General features: G+C 34.2%; 1 protein-coding gene across 2 annotated transcripts in view; it reads left to right on the top strand.

The window, feature by feature from the left end:
- The window catches only part of ATF2 (activating transcription factor 2), a 72,526-nt gene that overhangs the window by 3,078 nt on the left and 49,698 nt on the right, over positions 1 to 19,750 (top strand). For both annotated transcript variants that reach the window (XR_004319950.1, XM_014568385.2), the window contains exons 2-4: positions 8,564 to 8,664; positions 17,603 to 17,677; positions 19,130 to 19,199. Coding sequence is in view for 1 of the 2 variants with exons in the window: in XM_014568385.2 (XP_014423871.1) it covers positions 17,646 to 17,677; positions 19,130 to 19,199 (102 nt within the window). In the remaining variant the exon portion in view is untranslated. The remainder of the gene's footprint in view (positions 1 to 8,563; positions 8,665 to 17,602; positions 17,678 to 19,129; positions 19,200 to 19,750) is intronic.

The raw sequence follows: 19,750 nt of genomic DNA, 5'->3' as shown, positions 1-19,750 counted from the left end.
ATTCACCCAGGTCTGCATTCTGTATCTTAACAAAGATAGTGATTCTCAATGATTTTTTTCTGTCTTAATACCCAAGGAATAGAAAGCACTTGCAACAGTAATAGTAGCTTATTACTGGAGAGACTCTCAACAAGATTAGTAGGGAAAGACAGGGTGGCAAAAGCCAGTTGGTAAATTGCCAAGTGTGTTTTGGTTATTTTGGTATTATATGATTACCTTCACCTATATATGACTTTAAATTTATAAATATGTTCCCTTACCATTCTTTAATTTGCCTAACTGAATCTAAATCTTTGTCATTCCAATTTTACACCTGTATTTTTTCTAATTCTACTGTTCAGGTTAGTGCGTTTCCTTTTGTTTATTTAATACTTATTGGAATAGTGTTACCAGAAATCAGCTCCAATTTTGCCCTACTAACAGTTGTTTTCATCATTTTTGTTGTCATCTAATCTGTTTATATACATTACAGTTTTTACAGAATTATAATATCATAGATACAATTTTTTATTTTACTTTTATAGCATTTGCATTGTCCCATGTTATCTAATCTTTGTAATGTTTAATGATTACATGATAGTTTACCAACTGACTATTAAAATTTTCTCAATTTTAAATGCCCAACAGGAAAATAATTTTCAGTTTCTGCCTATTTTAACATTGACCTAATTATCTCTAAGCATATATCTTTTTTCTTATTTTGAATTGTTTCTGTAGGATACCAACCTCAAATAAGATTACTAGGTCAAAGGATATAAATGTTTCTACAGTTGCCAAATTTTTGCCTCCCCAAAGAGTTAAGCCATCATCAGAATATGAATACACCAACTTTGTCATAGTTTTACCAACTTTGGAATTGTGCTTATTAAAAAGGAGGCTTACTTAGCTAGGAATTATTAATGGGAGTAAGCTGCATTATTTAGAAGTTTTATTTCGTTGACTATATCAATTTAGTTATTTGCCTACCAGTGATCTGCTGGGACAGATAGTGTATATTTCATATTTTGTCATTTCACTCTATTTCCTTTGCAGATTACTGAAACTTTTGACATTCTAGTAACAATAATCTTTAAATTTTATGCAGTATTACATAGTTTACACATTGGATTCTTATGCTGGTTTGTTTTAATATAAGAGCTACTTTCTGAACTATACATTTATGAATTATTAAAATTCATAATGACATTATTTCCATATAGGTAACCCTTCAAATAAAGAATGTGTATGTTATAGCTAATGATAAATGCTGGAGAGGGTGTGGAGAAAAGGGAACCCTCCTACACTGTTGGTGGGAATGCAGTTTGGTGCAGCCATTGTGGGAAACAGTATGGAGATTCCTCAAAAGACTAAAAATAGACTTACCATATGACCCAGCAATCCCACTCCTGGGCATATATCCAGGGGGAACTCTAATTCAAAAAGATACCTGCACTCCAATGTTCATAGCAGCACTATTTACAATAACCAAGACATGGAAACAACCTAAATGTCCATCGACAGATGACTGGATAAAGAAGTTACGGTATATTTCTAAAATGGAATACTACTCAGCCATAAAAAATGATAAAATAATGCCATTTGCAGCAACATGGATAGCCCTGGAGAATATCATTCTAAGTGAAGTTATCCAGAAAGAGAAAGAAAAAAAAATATGATATCACTCATGTGGAATCTAAAAAAAAAAGACAAATGAACTTATATATAAAAAAGAAATAGACTCACAGACATAGAATACAGACTTGTGGTTGCCAGGGTGGAGGAGGGTGGGAAGGGATAAACTGGGAGTTCAACATTTGCAGATACTGACTGGTATATATAAAGTAGATAAACGAGTTTATACTGTATAGCACAGGGAAATATATTCAATATCTTGTAGTAGCTCATGGTGAAAAAGAATATGAAAATGAATACATGCATATTCATGTATGACTGAAGAAGTGTGCTGTACACCAGAAATTGATACAACATTGTAAATTGATTATAACTCAATAAAAAAAAATTACATCTCTAAAAAAAGAATATGTATGTTACAGCCAGATTGACTGAGTTTTTGTTTCCTCAGTATCCTCTTCTGGCACACTCTAAGTTTATAATTAATGTTGTAGGGTAGTTATTCGTTAGGTTTCATGAGTCTGCCACTTATTATCTGTGTCACCCTGGGCATATAATATAACTTCTGTGTGCCTCAGTTTCCATATCTTTAAAGATAATACTTAACTCATAGCCTTGTGAACATTCAAATAATACAATACTGGAAACAGTGTTAGGAGCTTAATGAGTACTCAATGTATGGTATGGTAATTATTACTGTTAAAGTTCATTCAAAAATAATAACCCAGCACAACTCTGACAGGCACGCATGTGATGTGGCTTCAAGGCAGTACAAAGTTTGGTAACTTTCACAATAATGTTGGGTTTTCCCTAGGAACTTAAAATTTGTGGTGGAACTTACTACCTTAGAATTTTCATAAATCCATGTGAGAGAATATCTTATACTTGTAGTTCCATATACATCCCTTCTTCCCAAGGGTTACTTTTTTCTATATAAAACTGTATAAAACACATATCCATATTTTCAGATGATAAAATTGTGATACTATGATTTCCATACAATCCAAATAATCATTTTCTTCTGCTCTAGGAATCCTGCTATAAACATTTCGGTAAGACCTTTCATTTTTTTCTTGTCTGTAGTGGAAAAGATGATTAAATTAAAATATCACACTTCTAATGTTTGCTCTTTTGAATTATTTACTAATTATGTAATATAAGAACAATATTTCTCATTCACATTGTTATCACTGATATTTTTTATCATCTGTAAGGTAGGTTATAATGATCGTTTAAGTATGGATTTTGGATTGAGGGTTATTTCTGAGGTAATATCTCTTTCATTTACTTGAATTTTGACATACTTTGCAAGGGAGGAGAGGTAAGCTTATCAGTGTTGTCATGGGGATTGTACATAATCTGTACATTATCTTATTTTTGCTCTCTTCATAATGAGAAATTATTATTGATGTACTCCTGAGCAGTGATGGTTAGAAATTATTGTAGTTCTTGGTGAGCTGTAAATTTCTATTTCTGTTTATTCTTTTTACTTTTACAAATACAAGTTTTTAGTCAGGAAAAGAGCAATGATGGATAAGCACATTTTACACATCTTCCTTTGAGCAAAAGTAATGCTATAGATGTTATTTCATATAACAGATATGATTGCCAGACAAGTCTAAAATGATGTTATTAGAAAAAACTTGCATTAACACTTCATATTTGTAACCATTAATCTGTAAGTTGTTTGTATTTATCTATTTCTAATGTCATTCTAATTAATTTTAAACTATAAAACAAGAAGTTGCTTACCTTTTATCACCTAGGAATTAGAGGTCTAGGAATAATTGACTCACTTAAAAAATGAAGTTTGACTTAAGAATTGGTCTGCTTGTATTTTTATTAATTGGGCTGATATTACTGTTGGTATCTGTGGGGGATTGGTTCCAGGATTCCCTGCAAATGCCAAAATCCGTGGATGCTCAAGTCCCCTAGATAAAGTGGCATAGCACTTGTATATAACCTTCAGTATTCTTTAAATCATCTTTACATTATGTATGATACCTAATACAATGTTAATGCTATGTAAGTAGTTAACAGGCAGGAGGCAGATACAAGATTTGTTTTTTGGAACTTTCTGGAATTTCTTCCACCCGAATCTTTTTGATCCGAGGTTGGTTGAATCCAGAGGACCAACTTTTATGAATACAATATTGAGAAAAGTCTGTGGTTCTCTTTGTGTGTCCCATCTGCTTTGAGGAATTTCCTCAAAACTTTGGTATGCTCTTGGGAGTTGTGATATGTGTGAAGAACATCTGTTTTGTCTGCTGTGAGTGGAGAACCATTAAAAACTGCTGCTTTTTTCCATTAATGCTGAGCTTATATTTTTCTCACTGCTGAAAGAGTGATTTCCTTACATTGATGAAGTAAACATTATATACCGAATAACCTTATGGGATAAGATCAAATTCATGGATTAAAGATTAATGTAGAAATCTTCTGTCTGAAAGATAAGCTATGTAGCTCTCAGTTTCTGGCTTTAAAAATAAAGAAGGTAGTAAGATTAGAATTAATTATTAGGAAAATGTACATTTGAAATCAAAGAGAAATAAAATAAAACTTCTGATAAACTCAATAGACATGTGAGTGCCATGCAGTATACTTAATGTATCTTAACCAATACAGTGTTATTTTCTTTTATTATTTCTGACAGTCCTGAAACTAGTATATTTTTCTTACTGGTGAGGATAGTGGTGAAATCATACCATTTAAATTTGTTCTGATTTAAAAACTCAACGATATTTTAACCTTGAAAGGGGAATGACATCCTACTAGCTTATTAGCTACGTGTTTTCAACTTCATAGGTTTAAGTTTGCTATTATGACCATATTGCTATTCCTAGTGTGAGCTCTAGGATAGTTTCTTGGCATTTTGTGGTACTTGACCAAGATTTGAGAAGGAAATTAGAGCACAGAGAAGGTGCTGTATCTGTAAGGTTCCTTGAGCCACGGGCCTATATTTCTGAATACCTTAGCATTTTTGCTTACTTTATTAATTTTCTATTCCTGCATCACAAATTACCACATACTTTGCATCATAAAACAACCCGAATTTACCTCAGTTTTTGTATGTATATAAAAGAGGTCTAGGGCTCTGAGCCCTCTGCTTAGGATCTTACAAAGCCAAGCCAAAAATCAGTATGTTGGCAGAGCTGCATTCTTTTTTTTCTTTTCTTCTTTTTGAGGAAGAATGCACTTCTTAGTTCATTCAAATTGTTGACCGAAGTTACAGAACTGAGGTCTCTCTTTCCTTGCTATCAGCCAGGGCTGGTCTTTGCTCATAGAAGCTGAAATGCTTTCAGTGCTGCCCCTTCCAGTGATAGCAAGTAAAGTCTTCTCTCATGCTTGCATATTTCTGTGGCTTCTGCTGCCAAAATCTGACAAAGTTCTCTGCTTTTACTGGCTTATGTGATTAGATTGGGCCATCTGGATAACCCAGGATAATCTTCTTGTTTTAGGATCTGTGATCATTTTTACATCTGCAAAGTCCATTTTGCCATGTAACATAACCTATTCATAGGTTCCAGGGATTAAGGTGTCAACATCTTTGGAGGGCCGTTCTGCCAAGTACACGCATATATACTCCTGAAAAGAAATTTGATAAACTATGTACTGTTGCACATTTCTAAGTTGATTCCTAACATTTTCTTCGTAAGTTTAAATAGTTAAAAAGAAGTACAGTTTCTGGCTTTTCAAGATACGGATACCAATCTCTTATAAGTACAGTTGATCCTTGAACAACATGGGTTTGAACTGTGTGGATCCACTTACGTGGATTTTTTTCAGTAGTAAATACAACAGTGCCATCTGCCAATAGTTGAATCTTTGGAAGCAGAACTGTGAAAACAGAGGATCCACAGATATAAAGTGCTGCCTATAAATTATACTCAGGTTTTCTGCTGTGTAGAGGATCCGTGCCCCGACCTCTGCGTTGTTCAAAGATCAACTGTGATCCTTAGTGACTTAGTACTATTACTAGTTTTAAAAACCAAACTTGAATTAATTCATCTTTAACAATTGGGCATTTTTGTTGTTCCTTTTTCTTATTGAACTTACTTAATTTCTACTTCATCATAATTTTATTTGAATCCAGTGTATTTTAATGTTTTAAACTCTTTTAATCACCTTATCCCACTTCTCTGCAACAAATATAAATAGAACTTTTCAGAGTTTCCTGTTGATTTCCTCTTTGCTTTGTTCTCATGGACCTCCCTCTCAGGACAATGCATTTTTGGACAGTAGTCTGAGAATAGAAGAGGCAATCATTAAATCAAAGGGGTTTTTTTGTTCCTGTAATCAGTGTACAATTTATCTTAATTCAGAACATTCCTCAACACAGAGCAAAACACCATTATTAAAGCCAGGCTTTGCTTTAACAGCAATATTTATAAGACAGGGAAAGACACAAGGCTGAGGTTAATGTGCCTTGATTAATGGAAGCTTTAAGACACTCTTATTTTAAATTAGTCCCTTATTTTGTTCCATGGAAGTTTTTTTATAACCTGGGCGGTGCATTGTATTAAGATTTAGTATGGCGAAAAGGTATGGGTTTCTTTTGAAATGTGGAAGAATGAGGACTTAGGGAATCTAGGCAGATTATTTTTAGGAAAGCAAACATAAGGATACTGAAGATACAGTAATTGATTTTCTTAAAACTTATCTCACTCAGGTGTCCCTTGGAAAGTCTTAGTCTACCTTCAGTAATACATACACCTGTCTGAACATTGCTGCCCTGAAAGTCTGTCCCCGACCTGCCTAGCTCCTGTCCTCCCACAAGGCCAGAAGGCAACTTCTCTCTACTACCCAGGGTTGCCCTTGAGTGGACTTTACTGAGTCCATGTCCAAGAGAGAATGTTTGCCCCCTTCAGCAGAGATTCTCCCCCTTACCTACTAGTTAGTTATATCCAAATATAAGAAATACGTATACAGTAACTAGGGTAGGGTAGTAATGATAAAAGAGATGTTCCTTACATCTGTGCCCTTCAAGTTACAAACAAAAAACAAAAAGCCCCTCATTTTCAGTGTCTTTCAGTCAGGATGGTTAGCTTAACGTTGCATGCATAAAACGTAAGCTGTATATGCCAAATACAGCTGGCTAGCTTATTGCTTTTTGCTTGAAGAGAAGCCCAGAGGTCTATCTTGCTGTTTTCTAGGGTGTAAGTTCCTGGTCTTTTGTGAGCAACTGCTGAACCAAGAACACAAACACTCCACAGAAAAATCTGGAGCCATACTTAAAAATAAACATTTCCCCAAAAGGAACAGTTTGCAGAAATTTATCTCTGCCTGGAAGATGTAAACTTTAACATTATCCTACAGAGCCATTTGTCCTTTGAATTGTTGCTCCATTTATAGTCCCCAATTTACATTTGTATAGCTGAATATCCTCTTCTGGTCCCTTTTCCTTTAAGGAACAGTCTATATATAAAATAGAATTTTATTGCCAGCTTTGAAATGACAGTCCTTATAGCTTTTGGTATTTGCATCAGAAGTTTTAAACATATTAAGGCTGTTTAAGCCAACTTTATTCAGGGTAAAGTGCAACCCTTCTTTCCAACAGTCTGTGCAATAAGGAAATCTCCAAGTTCATACATGTCCCTCGTGTATGGGAGCTCAGCCCTCAAATAATGGAAGAGGAAAGTCAACTTTCCCTTTAACATCTTGCTTCTGGGATCACTATCTTCCTAATGCAATTGGCAAGTGAGCATTCTGCCAAGTCTTACCCAGTCTTACCTTAGACACACCATTACTTACATAATGGTCCTGTGTAATCATTTCTAAGTTTTGTGAACTGCTTAATGAGTTTATCTTCCCAAACTGCAACTATTTAGGTTGTTTCTTTACTCTTGCATTGTTGTTATGGTCTTCAGATTTTTTCTGTCTTATTCTGTCACCTACAGATTGGCCTTGAATATTTAGAAAAGACCTTATGAATATTGGCCTTGCTCCTTGGCCACTGGCAGGGCTTTCTGCTTTTGAAAGTTCCCTTTAGTAGACTGCTCAGGGCACCTCTACAAGGTACCTAACCATCTTACATTTTGGAATGAGCTGAGTATGATGACAGAAACAATTAGTTGTCCACCAGTATTCATTCTCTTCTTTCTCCTTACTGTAGATGCTCCACTTTTTGGCTGAGCATATGGCGAAATAAAGAATATATTTCCTAGCTTCCTGCTAGCCATGGCCATGTGATTTAAGTTCTAGATTTCTGAAAAGATTCTGAAAAGATTTCTGTAAGATTCTATAAGATAAGTTTCTTTAAAGGAAGTCTATTGCTCATCTCCCCATTCTCCATGCTGTTTGATGTGATGGCTAGACCTTGAGTAGTTATTTTAAACCATGAAGGGGGCGCCACGTGTTTAGGATGGCAAAACAACAAAATGGAAGGAGCCTGGGTTCCTAATGACTGTGGTTCTGTACTGCCTGTGTTCATGTGAGAGAAACAAGCTTCAGAATCATTTAAGCCATTGTTATTTTGAGTTTTCTGTCACACCCAGCTGAATCTAATCCTAACTGATACAGAAATTAAAAAATCAAGTAGTTTCCAGACAAGAAGCACATAAAGTCTTATGTGAAAAGCACTGACACAAGAAAAACTATTAATCTCCACTCAGATCCAGCACTACCATTCCACTGATCAGCTATGACCACCTCTCTTCCATTATATTAAAAAGTATTATTTTTCTTTTCACCAAGATTCCCATGCCATACTTTAATCCCTGGAACTGCTACACCTCTGATAGGTATCCTATGGGAGGCCACAGGATAAACACTTTCATGGAGCACTGAAGATTTTGGAGGGAACCTTAATTTTTATATTAAAAAATAATGAAATGGAAGGCAAAACTCGTGAGCATTTTAAAGTATAAAATAAACATTTGAAAATTTTATTGTGGAATTCTTTAGATCTTGCAGAGTAATGAGTTTGCTCTTTTCTGCCTCTCCTTTGCCCTAGGAATACTTAGATGGAAACTTGAGAAGCACTGCTTACTTGATTAGAGCTGAGGGATTCCTGGCAGCAGAGTAAATAAAGCTCATGGCCCACCAGCTAGAAAGGTAAGAGATTTTAAGCTTTTAGTGCAAAAGTGTTCCTTTATTTTGTGATTATCTCTCAAATATTACAGAATTCGAGAATTTTCCAGACATTAGTCCTCAGAATGCTAGTGTCCTACCATATTAATAGTATTTAGTGAAAAAGAAAAAAAAAAAAAACTTCTGAGGCACAGCAAATTTGGAAATGTCCTTTTGGAGCTACAGTTCATATCAGCATATAAAAAGCACAGAGAAGACTTACATAAAAATGCGGAATTTTGTATAAACCAGAGGCTCCTAGACTTATCTGACTGTAGAACCTTCTATAGCAAAGGGTCACAATATGAAAATCTCAACTCTCCTAGGATTTTATAAGGACAGTAACAGGAGGTAATCCTTGATATTTTCTGTATTTCAAAAATACTTTGGACAAAAAGTATTACCCACTCTGCGACTGTACAAGCTAACTAAAATGTCAAATTTATTTGCTTTTGGATTGAGTTAGGAAAACTAAGTTTAGTGTTATGATTATTTCATGCTGAGTGGAAACATTAATAGAAAGTTATATAGTACTTCGAACATTCCTTTATTGAACATCTACTATATGCCAGTCACAGTGTGCTAATGTTAAAGATATTAAGTATAATGGTTTCTCTTCTCAAGCCCTTTACAGTTTGCAGATGTAGCTTGTAAAAATGGGAGGCAAATATTGATTTAATAAATGTGATGTGGCATACAAAAGCTTTCAAAATGTGATAGTTTAGTGATAGACTTTGTCAGATGTATCAAGATACAAAAGCAAATTGGCCTATTCTGTTGTACCTGAATCTGGAGATTCAGATCGAAAATAAAACTGTGTAAATGTACAGTTACTCTGATTTTGACAAAAACTTGGGAAATCATCTAAATGTACATATATTTGAAAAAGTAAAAATGCTTAAACAGGTATAAGGAGGAAAGGGTGGCAATGCTCAATAATTTTGTTACACACGGATACGTACATAAAATACTTTTGATCTACTTAATCAGCTTAAATTTTCAAGTCCACTGATTTTGTTAGAAGTATTTTCCATAAAATGTAAATTCTGTGAGACCAGGATTGTGTCTGCATCGTTGTATCCTGGAATCTAGTATAATTCCTACCCTTTTGCATGTGGTCGATAAATATTTATTGACTGAGTGACTAAGTAAATGAGACATCTGAATTTTAGGGTAGAGGGATAGTGGATGGAGGGAGATCAGAGGTAAGTGGTATTAACTAACAGAGGAACAAATGAGTGGGAGGTAAGAGCACTTTAGGCTGAGAGAGGAAGCTGCCTAAAAGCCTGCATAACTGTTGCCAAGAAATCAAGGTAGCATAAGACTGAGGTGGGAGGCAGAGGTCAGTGCATGCAAGGTTCTGCAGACAATGTTAAGAATTAGAGGCTTTATCTTAAGAGCATTTATTCCATAACTTGTCCTTTCCTCTCATTTTGTCTGGCACTGCTTGAGTATAGCTCTTTCCTAGCAGTAACTTGTTCTGGTTTTCTTATGCGTAGTGAGTGTTACTCTCACTAATCCATCCTCCTCATTTCTATTAGTCATCTTGCAAAAATGCCCCTTTGATTAACTAATTCACCTATTTAAAATTTTTCCATTTTTTACAGCAGGTTAAGCAAACTTTTTCTTTAAAAAGCCAGATAGTAAGCTTTTAGGCTTTATGGGCGTCACATATAGTCTCTGTTGCTGCTTCTCCCCTCCCCCCACTAATACCCCACGACCATTTAAAAAATTGAAAAACTTTCTTAGCTCAATGTTTTGGTGCAGGACACAACATTATAAACTGACTATACTTCAATAAAAATATATATACATTCAAAAAAGTTTTTTGGTGCAGGGCCAGTTTATAACCTTGGGGTAGGGATGAGATGGGGTGACGTTGAACTCCAAATGCCTTGCTGGGATATTAAAGGCCCTTTAAGATTTGCCTCCCTTCTCTTCCCTTCAACCATATATCCCATGCTTTAGCTGTCAGAAATTCTTGGAGATCCTTCAGTATACTCTACTTTATTGTGCTTCTGCATGCTGTCTCTTCTGCCCAAAACATCATCCCTTCTTTCTTTGAGAAGACTTAAGCCCAGGCACTACTTCCTTCAGTACCTTCCCAGACCCTCTCTCCAGGGTTGACTAGGTACTTGTCTTAGTTAGAGGGTGGAAAATCAGATAAATTCAACTTTAAAATAAAAAAAAAAAGGAGCTCATACTCAGTATACAGAAGATTCTTGCATGACCCAATACAGAAAGCATAGTCAGACATCACAAACTAATTTCCTTCTTCTTGGGTACGTAGTATCTTGTCTCTTTTTCTGTGCCTACTCCATTCTGGCTTTCATTAATTTCTTATCAGTATGAATGTGACAGAAAATGTCCACCAGTCCTGAGTATGATTTTGAATGTCTACTGTATACCTCTGTTTGGCTGATTTCTTTTTTCTTTTTACAAATTTTCTGAAGAGGTAGTCTGATTGTCTTAACTTGTTCAGGTGTCTCCCCTGGTTCACCTGAAACAGGTATGTCAGGGCCACAGAAATATAGGATTGCCCTTTGCTGGCAATCAGTTCTAAGAGGGTATTATGGGTGCTGAGGAGAGATGACCAGCTCCAGTATACTCTTTATTCTTCTATGTTCCCATAATGCCTGTGTATATCTTTATTATTATATGTATATCACCTAATTAGTATTACTATTCCCACTTGTTTGTCTTCCTTATTACTAATCTGATTTTGAGGTCAGGGACCATAGCTCTTATTCTTAATATAGTATCTGATACCATATAGACAGTCAAATATTTTCCAAATAAATTTCATAAGTTATTTGTATTAGAAATGTTTGGAAATGCTGTATGTTGTATGTAGCGTTTAGTATTATCCATATTTTAAAAATCTGCTTTGAAACTGGAGTATGTGCTTTAAAGGTAAGAGGTTACAGCATTTGTAGTCTATAACCAACTAACTAGAGGATCAGTCAAATTCATTTTAGAATCTAGCAATTTCTGAAATTAGTCACCAGAAATTGACTCATTCCCTCCCGCATCCCCATTTACAAAGATTCATTTGCTCATACTGTTTTCTATGAAGTGAATTGCTTTCTCTCTTGTTTTTGCTAGAGATGTTCTAAGAAAAGCAAATGTTTTAATCAACTGAATCATTTGAATGACAGAATTCAGAATGTCATGGGTATTGATACTGCAACCTAAAGGATTATCTATCTTGCTTAACAGATTTAACCCACATTTCATATTTTAAAGAAGAAAGTTGCTTAATAGGACAAATGATTGTCTAATATCACCGCTCGAGTCTTTATTCAGAAACAGACATTGTTCTACTACAGATGATTGTTTGCTCTTACCCTTGCAGTACAGAACATAGTTTCTCTGTTCTTTGACATCTCATAACATTTAAGTTATAAACCAGCAACAGGCAGAAAATTGTTAGAGAATTTGAATATTTTAGTATTTTTCTCATTACTATTGCTAAAAACATGATGCTAATTACTTAATGGTTATATAAGGAATTATTATAGTGCATGTTATTTATATATAACTTAAACTCCCTCTGTAAGTTTTTCCTTTTTTAATTTTTTTGCTTCAGAACCTTATAGGAGTAAGTTGCATGATGTCCCCTTCCCCTGAATACTTTATTTTCTACAATAAGACATTCTCCTCCAAAACCACAATACAACCTTGAAAAATCAAGAAATTAACTTTGAAATAGTGCTACCATCTAATCTGCAGATCACATTCAAGTTTTGCCAGTTACTCCAATAATGTCTGTCCTTTATAGTAAAAGGATTCAGTCTAGAATCTCATGTTGCAGTTAGCTGTCATGTCTCATTGGTCTTTTTCAGTCTGAAATAGTTCCTCAGTCTTTCCTTGGCCTTGATGACTTGGACACTTTTGAAGATTATGGGCCAGTTAGTTTGAGGAATTTACCTCAATTTGGGGTTGTATAATATTTCTTCGTGATTAGATTCAGGTTATGTATCTTTGGCACGACTATCATGGAGGTGATGCTGTGTCCTCCTCATTGCAAACCGTCCAGTGGCACATGATACTGATTTCCCTTATTTTTAGTGTTGTTAACTTGGACCACTTGAGTAAAGTGATATTTGCCAGACTTTTGTACTGTATATTACTCTTGTCTTTAGTAATTAAAATGTATTTTATAAGGAGATACTTTGAGAGGATGTAAATAACCTGTGTTATTAAACTTCCAGTTTATTCTTCTATATCAGTAGGTATCTCATATCAGGTTAATGAAATCCTGTTTTATTCATGATATGATGATCTATTACTATCATTTATTTTGATCCTCAAATTGTCCACTTTCTGGCCAAATCCGTAAGTTCCTCTTTACTTTCTTGCACAAGATACTCAAGGCCCATCATGCAGTTTTCCTGCTTCAGCCCTGTAATCAGCCAATTCTTCAAGGATCCCAGGTTCCTTTTGGTGGAGAATAGTATTTAGACATCAGATCCGGATGCTCAGTGGGCTTATTTCTATTGGGATATCAGGTGTTCCCAGGCTCTCCCAGTAGACACAGCTCAGGAAGTTTGTGAATTATTTTGCATGTATATACACACATTATCATCTGTATTTCTATATCTGTATATTTATATTGAAAGTTGTGAGTTCACACCAACATCTCCAAATCTCATCTAATTCACTCTGTGTAATTACCATCACCTATAGTGTGAATTTACCTTCATCCACTATATCCTTGATAAATTTACTTGTTCAATCAATACCTGTGTGTATATGTAGTGAATTGCCTGTAGCCACCAGACTTTCTCCTCATCAAGTAGACATCCTCCTGCTTGGGCCTCGATATCCTTTCCTGGACTGGTGCCATCCCTATTCTTTACGTCATGTGGATACCTCCTTACCCTTCTTGGGCATTGTCATCCCACATCAGCCTACTTCCCCCTTCCGTGCACAGACTGACCTTTCCTTACCCAACTTAGATTCCACTCCAGACCAACTCCCCCCACCAATGGACACCTCATCCTGCCCAAGCTCCTGCACTTTGCACTTAGACAGGCTGCCCCCCAGTAGCCTGTCTAAGCTGCTTTCCATGAAGATACCCTTATATATGATTTTCCTTGGAGTCTTGGCTTTTATATTAATTTTAAGTTATATTAATTTCTCTCATTTCCTTCTATTCTTCTTTTCTTAGAGGGTTTTTCTTTACTATTTTCTTATGAGCATTTTGTATTATGTGATTTTGTCTGATAATGGGTCTGTCAGATAACCTTACAAGTGCCAAAAGAGTCTTTCTGTACTATTTTTTAAAAGATGGTTTACATAAAATTGCTATTTAGTTTGTAGATAAAGAATTGCAAGGCATAACAGTTGATACGTGTAGTATAACAAAGCATACCAGCTGGCAGGCACAATGTAAGAGTAGAAATTTCTTGTATTGTTTTTTACCTGGAAAAAGTCATTTTAACCTTTAGGACCTCATTTGTAGTATGTGTAGTTAGGGCTAGATCAGGAATACAATGAGGTACATGATCAGAAATCTATGTTTTAAGAAAGAGTCTATGATCTATATTCAAGAGAGAGAATTTTGGACTAACTTTTTTTTTAGGAATGGGAAAAGGAGGTGTAAAGTTGATGTTTAAGGGTATACATTTGAAATGAGTAATAAATAAGCCATGATCTAATATAGACAGTATAATAAATATAGACAACAGTATTGTACTATAATTATGTAATATAATAAATATAATACAATGATAATTATATTACAATGTATAAATATATTAAGGTAACATTGTATACCTTGAATTTTCACAATGTTGTATGTCAAATATATTCAATTTTTAAAAAAAGAATGGGCAAAGGAAACATTTTACAGATAACCGCAAAGAACCATTATATATGTGAAAAGGTTCAACTTCATCTGTGTGTCAAGATATGTAACTTAAAACTTTTTTTCACTAATTTGTTAACTTAAATGTTAAAAAAATAATATCCACTGTTGGTGTGGGTATTGAGAAATGAGGTCTTTCTGCACACTACTGGTAAAGTAGAAGTCAGTGCTATATATTTGAGGACAGTTTAGCAATATAAATCAAAACCTTTAAAAATATGCCTTCACTTTAAAATAGCAGTTTCACTTCTAGAAATTAATCCTGTGGAAATAATTACAGATATTACACAAAGATTTGTCCTCAAGGATATTCATTGATGATAAAAATCCACTAATAGAGAATTAGTTATAAATATGTCATATCTGTATGATGAAATACTATAGAGCCATTAAAATGACATCTAATATGTATTGATGTTACTATTTAATGATGTGGCAGAATTTAGATAATTATCTTTTAAAGGAAGTTGTAATACTGTTTTTACAATTAAAATTTTTTTATGTATATTTACACATTAATAAGACAGTATGTACTCTGGAATGTTAAACAGTAGTTATCTCTGAATGGTGGTATTTTGGGTGACTTCTTATTTTGTTGTTCTGTATTTTTCTGGGAGCAAATTTAAAAATTCCCTAAAACATCTTAGTTCAGTAAGTGCAATTTAGTTCATATTATCCAGAAATAACAATGACCTCCTTCTGAATCCCAATTAAAACTTGAGCTTTAAAGTTTCTTCAGAATTATGTAATATTGATCATTTATGTGGGATACCTAGTAGTGGACATTACTGTGGCTATGTTGTAACAAACAAAATTTAAAGTATATCTTTAAGCAAGTTTGGAGTTCTAAAATAAAATGCCTTATAGCAATGACATAGAGAAAATGTGAGGAACATATACATACACATGTTTAAATGTGGAACTGCCTTAAAAACTGGAAAGAAGAGGTCTGAATTGGATGTTTGATTAGCTAGTATAAGCTCCTTCACTATCCTGGAAGAGCAGATACCTACCTTAATTTACCACTACATCCCTAGCATGTAGCATAGTGCCAGGCACCAAGTAGACACTCAAATATTTGTTGGTTGAAAGAAGAAAAGGGGGAACTTTGGCACTAAATCATGAGGGCAGGGAAGATAAAGGAATTTTAGACGAAGAGTTAAGAGAGAGGTTAGAGAAACCAGAGAAACTGACTTCCTTTAAATCTTGCCTTGAATCTTCCTTTGTACTCTTCATGACAGTGATTTTTCTACCAGTATAGGTGTGGATGCTTGCCACAGAGTGGTGTGGTATCGTAACTGTTCTCTTTCTGCAGTCATTGACTTCCCTGACAATTTATAGGTGAGCTAAACCTCCTTTCCATGCTGTCCCAGGAGTATACTTCCATCCTTGCTATAAAATGGAGATAAGCCTGGATTTAGAAGCTTGAGATTCAGTTAGATTAACAAAGAGAGGGCATTTAAGCCTCCCAGAGGAATTACCATCATTTATGTCTCAAGGTGCTTTGACTGTTACATTTATAACTACCCCAGCTAGGTATTAGGAAATAGTATAAGGAATAGGAATTTTTATTGGTCGGCTAGGAAATAGGCTGCTGTGTGGATGAGGAAGTTCTTTTATAGAAGATGGGACAGCAGTAGTCATGACCATGGGTCATGTCCCTCAGAAAGCTTTTCTAGAACTATTGGATTGGTCACTGCACTACCTATATACTTTTAATATTTTACCTCTTATTCTTACCAAACGAAATGAAATTACATTTCTGTATTCTTTCTTCTGCTAGACTGAAAGTTTCTCAAGCGCAGAGACTGTTTTTTCATGTTTGTGTCTTAGCATAAGTTTGATGTTTAAAAGTTTCTTGAACTTTGAGTTTAAATATTGCTTTGATTTTTTCAAAGCAATATGAACTGCATTTTCTTATTAGTTTTAGATGAATTTTTTCAGTTAGATAAAGAAAACTAAACTTATCTGACTTGTTAATATTATACAGCTATTTATTCATTCCTTAATGAGTAAATGCTACTAATAAGCTAGGCACTGTTTTAGATAGTTAACCCAGAGATAAATTCCTTGCCCTCACTGAGCTCACATTCTACTGGTAATGACTGAAGCATCACTTTTACAGGTTTCCTTTGGATTATTCTAGTGTGTGTGGTTCCCCCCCCCCTTCATAGGCAGCATGGTAAAGGTGGATGTGAATGACAAGATAGAACCTTACCCAATACAAGTTTTGCCTGAGGCCAGGGAAAAAACTTTGTTCTTCCTATCTCCTGTACCAGATCATCCTTGATTCCAAGACTCAGAACTATAGCTATTTACACATTTCCCTAAAGGACATACCCAGTTTTCCTGAGCAAGACATTCTTGACACCACATTTATAAGCAAAATTATGTAAAATGAAAGTTTTCTTTATGTACCATTATTTGGATAAGAATATAGTTAACTCTGTTCACCCCAGTAGCTGGCATTTCAGTGAGTGTAAAATGGAGTATTAGCAGAGTTTAAAAATGGGCCACTGACCTTGGTAGTTTCAGTATGTTGCACTTGTCCATAAGCTAATATCAAATAAGTAAATTATTAAGTTAGGGAATAGGGAGCTCCTTAAATAGATCAACTACATTATGGGACAAATTTTGATGAATTAGGCTGAGAACCAGACCACCATTGACTACATTTTAAAAAATTAATAGCTTTCTGGATAGATATTTTGAAATACTAGGTCTCATCTTTTTTTAATCAGACTTCAAAAGTCAGAATTTTCACTGTTTTAATGACTGCCCTTCGACCACAGTCCTAAAGGCTGAGTTAAATATTTCTCTTTTACTCTCTTTGTGGTAGAGTTGGATATATTAATACCTATGTTTAAGGCATTTATATGGGTGTTCATATTTCAGGAACAGTGCTCTGTTATAAAGACTCTTAATAGTGAATGGATTTTTGATCACAATAGTGTTACAGAGAGTGTAATTATTTGAGTGTTTTTATTTTCTACTGTGTTTCAAGAAATGTTTCAAAACTTTTTAATAGTATGAAACCACTTCGTTTTTCAGTATCCTTGCCATGAAAAAGAGGACGTGATAAGTTATTCAACTTATGAAATTCAAGTTACATGTGAATTCTGCCAGGTGTGTATGCAATATTTGGTATTTTCTACCATTTTTCATATTTTAGATTATAAAATTTTTCATAGGTTGTTTCTGGATAAATATTTCAAGTGTTTTTTTCATAAATAAGAAAACACTTACCTAGTATATAGTTTAACTATTATTCCTATCATGTTTTTAAATTATCAAATAGAGCATCAAAATACACTTACCTGTGACAAATATAAACATATTTTAGGGTTTTGATTTCTTCTAAAATGAATTTCAAATAATACTAGTCCCATGAGATGTTCTGTGAAGAGGGTTCAAATAGCAAATGGATGTGGCAAAAATCCCATATTCTAGGTGCTGCCCTGGTCATTTCCCTTGAACATATTAAGTGTCTGAAAAGTCCTACCAATAAAAAAGTATTCCAGCATTTCCCAAACTTGACCATAATAGCAGTTGTCATCCTTGATGAAAAAGCTTTGGGAAATATATTTCTGAAGGGTTAACAAGCTAGTGTTGAAAAGGAACAATGTTACAGAATTTTTAGTTGCGTCAAATATTGTTATTATATGTAATTTCTAGAAAGAAAGCAAAGACAAAATAAAACCATACAAGTTTATGAGAGGAATAATTAGAAACTTTTAAGTCTAAATCAAAAAGTAGGAAAATAATCATGACTTGGAAATTAGTTTTTGTAGTTGTTTGCTTCAAATCAGGATCCAAAAAAGTCCCCATATTGCATTTGATTTAGTGTGTTTATTAGACAGACCTCTTTTAATCCAAAACAGTTTTCCCCCCAACCTTCTCTTTTCTTTTATTCCCCATGACATTTATTTCTTGAAAAGACCAGGTCTTTCGTCCTATAGAATTTGGCTAATTGCATCTTGATTGTGTTGACTTGTTTTGCTGTGCCCTGTATTTCTAGTATTTGGATCTAGAGGGGCTTAATTAGGTTCAGGCTTGACACCCCCACCTCCCAGAATACTTAATGTGCTTTCTATTGCATCATATTGGGGACACATAATGTTTATTTGTCACACTTTTAATGTTAATTTAAGACTCACCTTTGAGTTTAGATGCTGTCAACCTGACCCAACCATTATAAAGTTCCCGTCACCTTTACTTCTGATAGTTTTATCAGACATTGATGATAGTTGCCCAGATCCATTATTTCATTGGGGGTTAAAGTGGTAATCTTCTAATTATTTCATTCTTTCTGCACTTAGGCTATTAAACAGGAAAGATTTAGCTTGATAGATCAGAGTTCTTAATTTTTTTTTCTATAGTGTAAAATCTGCCTGTTATGTGTCTTTATTCATAATAAGATGGAAGATGGAGTGAAAAATGTCAGTAAAAGTGTTTTATTTCACAATCAGAAAAGGTAATAAGCTTGGTGAAAATCAAATAATACTACTTTTTAAATTATTTTTTATTTAAAAATCTGTCCTATAAAACATTTAGCTATCTCTTAATGTTTTATTATAGGCAATACAAGGACCTGTGGAATATGAGTGATGACAAACCCTTTCTATGTACTGCCCCTGGATGTGGCCAGGTAATATATAAATTATTTGTATATTCACATTTATTAAAACACTGATGACACTGTATGTTGTCATTAAAGGAATTCTTTTATAATATTTTTTAGAATTTTGGAGTTAGAATGAAAATAACCCAGAAAAACTTGGGGAAGAAATTCATTTTCCTCAATAGCATATCTGAATTTTAAAGAGTACTATCTAGTATGGGAAAAAAAGAATTAAGTCTTGTAATGGAAAGGTGGAAAACCTGGACAAAATCCAGGGTTTAAAGTTTTTTCGTTTGACCATTATTGGTTGAAAATCATTGTAAACTGCCTAATTGGAAATCAAATATACATTATCTTGTATGAAAATTATTTTACTTGCTGAACTCTTAATGAAATTAACTAATATTTACCCCTAGACTATCACTAATGTATTAATATTCTTAAGTCTAACATCTTTAATACAGAATGTGTGAAAGCATTAAATTATTAATCTATTACTGTTGTAATAATTAATCTTAAAATAACTATAGATACTAAGGAATGAAAGAATCAATTTAATGTCTACTGAAATTACAGAG

Source organism: Camelus ferus, chromosome 5 (assembly GCF_009834535.1).
Source record: "Camelus ferus isolate YT-003-E chromosome 5, BCGSAC_Cfer_1.0, whole genome shotgun sequence".
Lineage (NCBI taxonomy): Eukaryota > Metazoa > Chordata > Mammalia > Artiodactyla > Camelidae > Camelus > Camelus ferus.
The sequence above is the reverse complement of the archived record's forward strand: the minus strand, read 5'-3'. Positions and strand labels throughout refer to the sequence as shown.